This window comes from Suillus fuscotomentosus (genome assembly GCF_016647785.1).
Source record: "Suillus fuscotomentosus strain FC203 chromosome Unknown F5891scaffold_91, whole genome shotgun sequence".
Lineage (NCBI taxonomy): Eukaryota > Fungi > Basidiomycota > Agaricomycetes > Boletales > Suillaceae > Suillus > Suillus fuscotomentosus.
In genome coordinates this window covers 177,566-181,128 of record NW_024539603.1, presented here as the reverse complement: position 1 = coordinate 181,128, position 3,563 = coordinate 177,566, and the positions used below count along the sequence as shown (strand labels likewise).

Below are 3,563 nucleotides of genomic sequence, written 5' to 3'. Positions count from 1 at the left end.
ATATGATTTTTTGATTCTCCCATCTTGCGGAATTGTGTGAGTAGCGGTAGTCTGTGCTTCCCGATGAAATCAGCGCGAATCTCGCCAAGAGTCAGCACGACAGAAACATCGTCCTGATCTTTCCTCGCAATATATGCGAGAGCTGCAGCTGCTTCATCGTAATGTCCGCGTTCCACAAGCCAACGGGGAGACTCGGGTTGGAAAAGCATAAAAACCACCAAGAGCGCCCAGGTATATCTGGACGATAAAGGGCAATCGCCATTGCATTTGTCCTGGTGAGATATTAAGAGAAACACTGTAGTTGACCCAAACTATACACCATCAATCAGTAAATTGTCCATATGTCTGGAAGTGACACCCACAAGCCAGCATATTTCCCAATCCCACCGAAACTTCGATTGCAACCAGTGCATCGACCACGTATGGCTCTCGGGGCACATTCGGATACGTATGCCGGCACCAAGCTGACATCAAACCCACTCCCATGCCGCCAAAGAAACGGGAGAAATACAAAACTTTCAATCCAACAGCCGAGGACGTTCCAATTCCAGCTGTTGACTGGATGATGCTTCCGATGAGGTAGATGACTCCCGAAGCTATTAAAGCAGGCTTTCTCCCAAATCGGCTTGCAAAGTAGCTCGAAAATAATGCTCCAAAGCTAAATATATGAGTCTAATTGAGGTGAGCAACTGCACTGCACTCACAATCCGCCCGCTTGCAGGACCGAAACTATATTAGCGCTCAAGCTGGCGCGTGCAGAGGCTGATTCCGATAGCAGACCGAAATATTCTTGAAATGATGGCAATGTGATCACCCCACCTATAAGACCAATTTCCCAACCGAAGCAGACGTATCCCGTGGTCGCTGAGAACGCAAGCAAGTAGGCATTGCGATACTGAATGATATCCCGGAGCTCCCCTTTCAAAGTCGTGGCCATGATCATAGAGCAGAGAGCGTATATGACGTGAACAGGAGGGTGAGCGTATCTCCTTAAAGGAGAGCGAGCAATGTCTGCATCTTATAGTGTGATGGTCGTCGTAAGTGGATCTCAACTTTGGACTAGCAAACCCCATTTGGACACTGGCGTACCGCGCGCGTCATTAAATTCATCACTGACTAGTTTGAAAAGCGATATTCCTCGAGAAGGTTGCCACTGGCAGCAGCCAGCATCCAATGACTTGTACTAGCTGATTTAGTCGCATGATAGTGAGGAGCAACTGTCGTCTTCCTGTACGGAAAAATAGGTAGTTGCGAAGGACCAGAACCTATGAGGCTTAGCTTCAAATCTTCGACACATGATGCATTGATGCATTGATGGGCCCGCCCTGAACAAATTAATCGGATGCGGATACAAGCGTGAACTAGAACGAATGCAGCACGACATCACGTAATACGCCACATGTATAAATGCACCAACAAACAAACTTACCGATAACAAGTAAGAACGATCACGAGTTCTTCTTTGCAGCATGCCCACTCGACGGACTCAGAACTGGGGCTCCATATTAATCATCGCCTCGTCACATTCCTCTGATCTGAATAATATAATTCGGTGCCGCAGGTCCGTGTTTCCTTACCCTCAAACCTGGACCAGGATTATAGGTTCACCAATGGATCGGTCAGATATGGTTCTGTTCGAGTTCGAACTGGTTCCAGACCCATTGCCTCACCAAAATAGAAATTTCTACAGCTCGAGCTGCCGCAGCCCTAAATGATCACCTCTTTATCACAAACAGAGTCTTCTGCCCATCGTCTCCTCTCTGCAGCCCCCTTGTCAGCTCTCCGTGCCTCTGTACGTTCGTTCCTTTTGCATTTGCCTCTCACGATCTGAATACGCCAAAATTCTCGGGAAGCAATGTTGCACGCCGTTTCGTATCTGTAATTCCCACATCCAAAAATACTCGTTTGCAGGGCACCGAGGGGTCTTGTGCGGGCAATTAATGTGGCTCAGGATGGGACACCGGGGAACATTTATCTGATATGTTGAATGTCAGATACGGGTGTATCATACTAATACAATATGAGAATGTGCCTTCCACCATACAAAAATAAATGCAAGGAATTCTTCAGCTCAGCTTGAGGTAAGGAGGTTTTCGAAATTGCCTTAGGCTTGGTGCGTGTTGTGGATTTGGTGGAGTTATTTGAGTCCGCTTTACGTTTCGGTGCGAAGGCAAAACTAACTAGTGTTTGCTGTGCACTGAATGTGGAAGCAGGTCTAAAGCCAGGTACTGCTGGCGATGGTGATGGAGGAAGTAACGAGAGGTGTAGCGGGAAGCTTTTGTGTTATCATCCGAGACACATTAGCTTAGACATCGTGCAGAATTTCGCCTTCTGGCTCTTATCATTTCGAGTGTAGGACGCCTAAATTTTGGGTGGGTCTATAGATCGGGAGACATGGGATCTTTCCGACATCTGAAAAAGGATATCCACTTTTCTTCCACAACTTGAAGCACATGTGCAGCGCCGCAGCCAAACTACGCGTGACCAGCATCATCGTTAATAATATCTCAGGTCCGATATACCATACCTTGTGTAGTCCAGAGTAAGACCGGCCCAAACAAATTTCGAAGGCTACTGGCAGTATATCCGCCCGTGGAGGTGATACGTACAACCTAATAGGTCGGTTCCCATGATGAGTACTTGCAGTAGATATCATGAGTTTGAGGGACCATGCTGAGATTCTGACTTCAGTGATGTCGATGACTATCGTACATACCTATGAAGAATCGTGAAATTGGACCCAGTCCTGTGTATCGGTTTTATCCACACATGATAGACTCGAAACTCTCTCCAAGTTTTAGGCAAGTACGATCAATGCGTGCTGCATATTAAGGGACCCATTTCACCGGTTGTTCATCCACCCTCGGGAAAGTGCAGCTATGGTCTAGCAGGTAGGTAAGTGATAGGCTAATATGTCAAACCTTGCCTTCTGAGTGCAGACAATGTCGACGTACTAGTTCAAAGTCGGTGTTAGCATTAGTGAGCAGCGCGGCCAGATCGACGTTTCACTTGACCATAATTAGATTGACCACAATCATTCGTCAGGGGCACCGCCCTTACCGGGTTCCTGTACCATTAGCCTCTCGAAAGGGATGTAGTTTCCGACAAACGCGCGCGGAGAAAGTTACGTAGGTAACCATCCCAGGCCGAATACGAAGAACGTGTCCATACATCTACGGAAAGCATCATGATTCGTTCGTTCCATAGAAACTCACAAGACACATAGGAGACTCACAGAACTTTCACCGATACCCATGAAAAAGCGACGACCGCTCACATGATTGGGAAGATGTGCACTAATCTATATGTGAACATGCTCACGGTCACCGTGTCGTTCTCTCATCGAAGGGACTAGTGAAGCAGTGCAGTGAGCAAATGACCTAGTTACCTGTACTCCGGGACTAGCTGTGTGCGCTCTGGCTCTCGCTTGTGAAAGCTTTCGAACGTTTCCTTTCGTTGCATGTTGGTTTCATGTGAGTTGTAGCTAATAACGCGGCCCGCATACATTCAAGTTCACACGCTCACCTTAATAAAGCTGGTAAGATCGAATGATCAGTCTATCA

General features: G+C 47.2%; 1 protein-coding gene across 1 annotated transcript; it reads right to left on the bottom strand.

Moving 5' to 3' along the window:
* Positions 1 to 7: 7 nt before the first annotated feature.
* On the bottom strand, positions 8 to 1,359 carry F5891DRAFT_764595 (general substrate transporter). Its single transcript, XM_041373175.1, has 3 exons — positions 705 to 1,359; positions 363 to 658; positions 8 to 311 (listed from the first exon to the last, which is right to left on the bottom strand). Exons 1-3 carry the CDS (start codon positions 941 to 943, stop codon positions 154 to 156), a joined length of 693 nt encoding a protein of 230 aa, XP_041219359.1. The 5' UTR covers positions 944 to 1,359; the 3' UTR covers positions 8 to 153.
* Between the last annotated feature and the right edge of the window lie 2,204 nt (positions 1,360 to 3,563).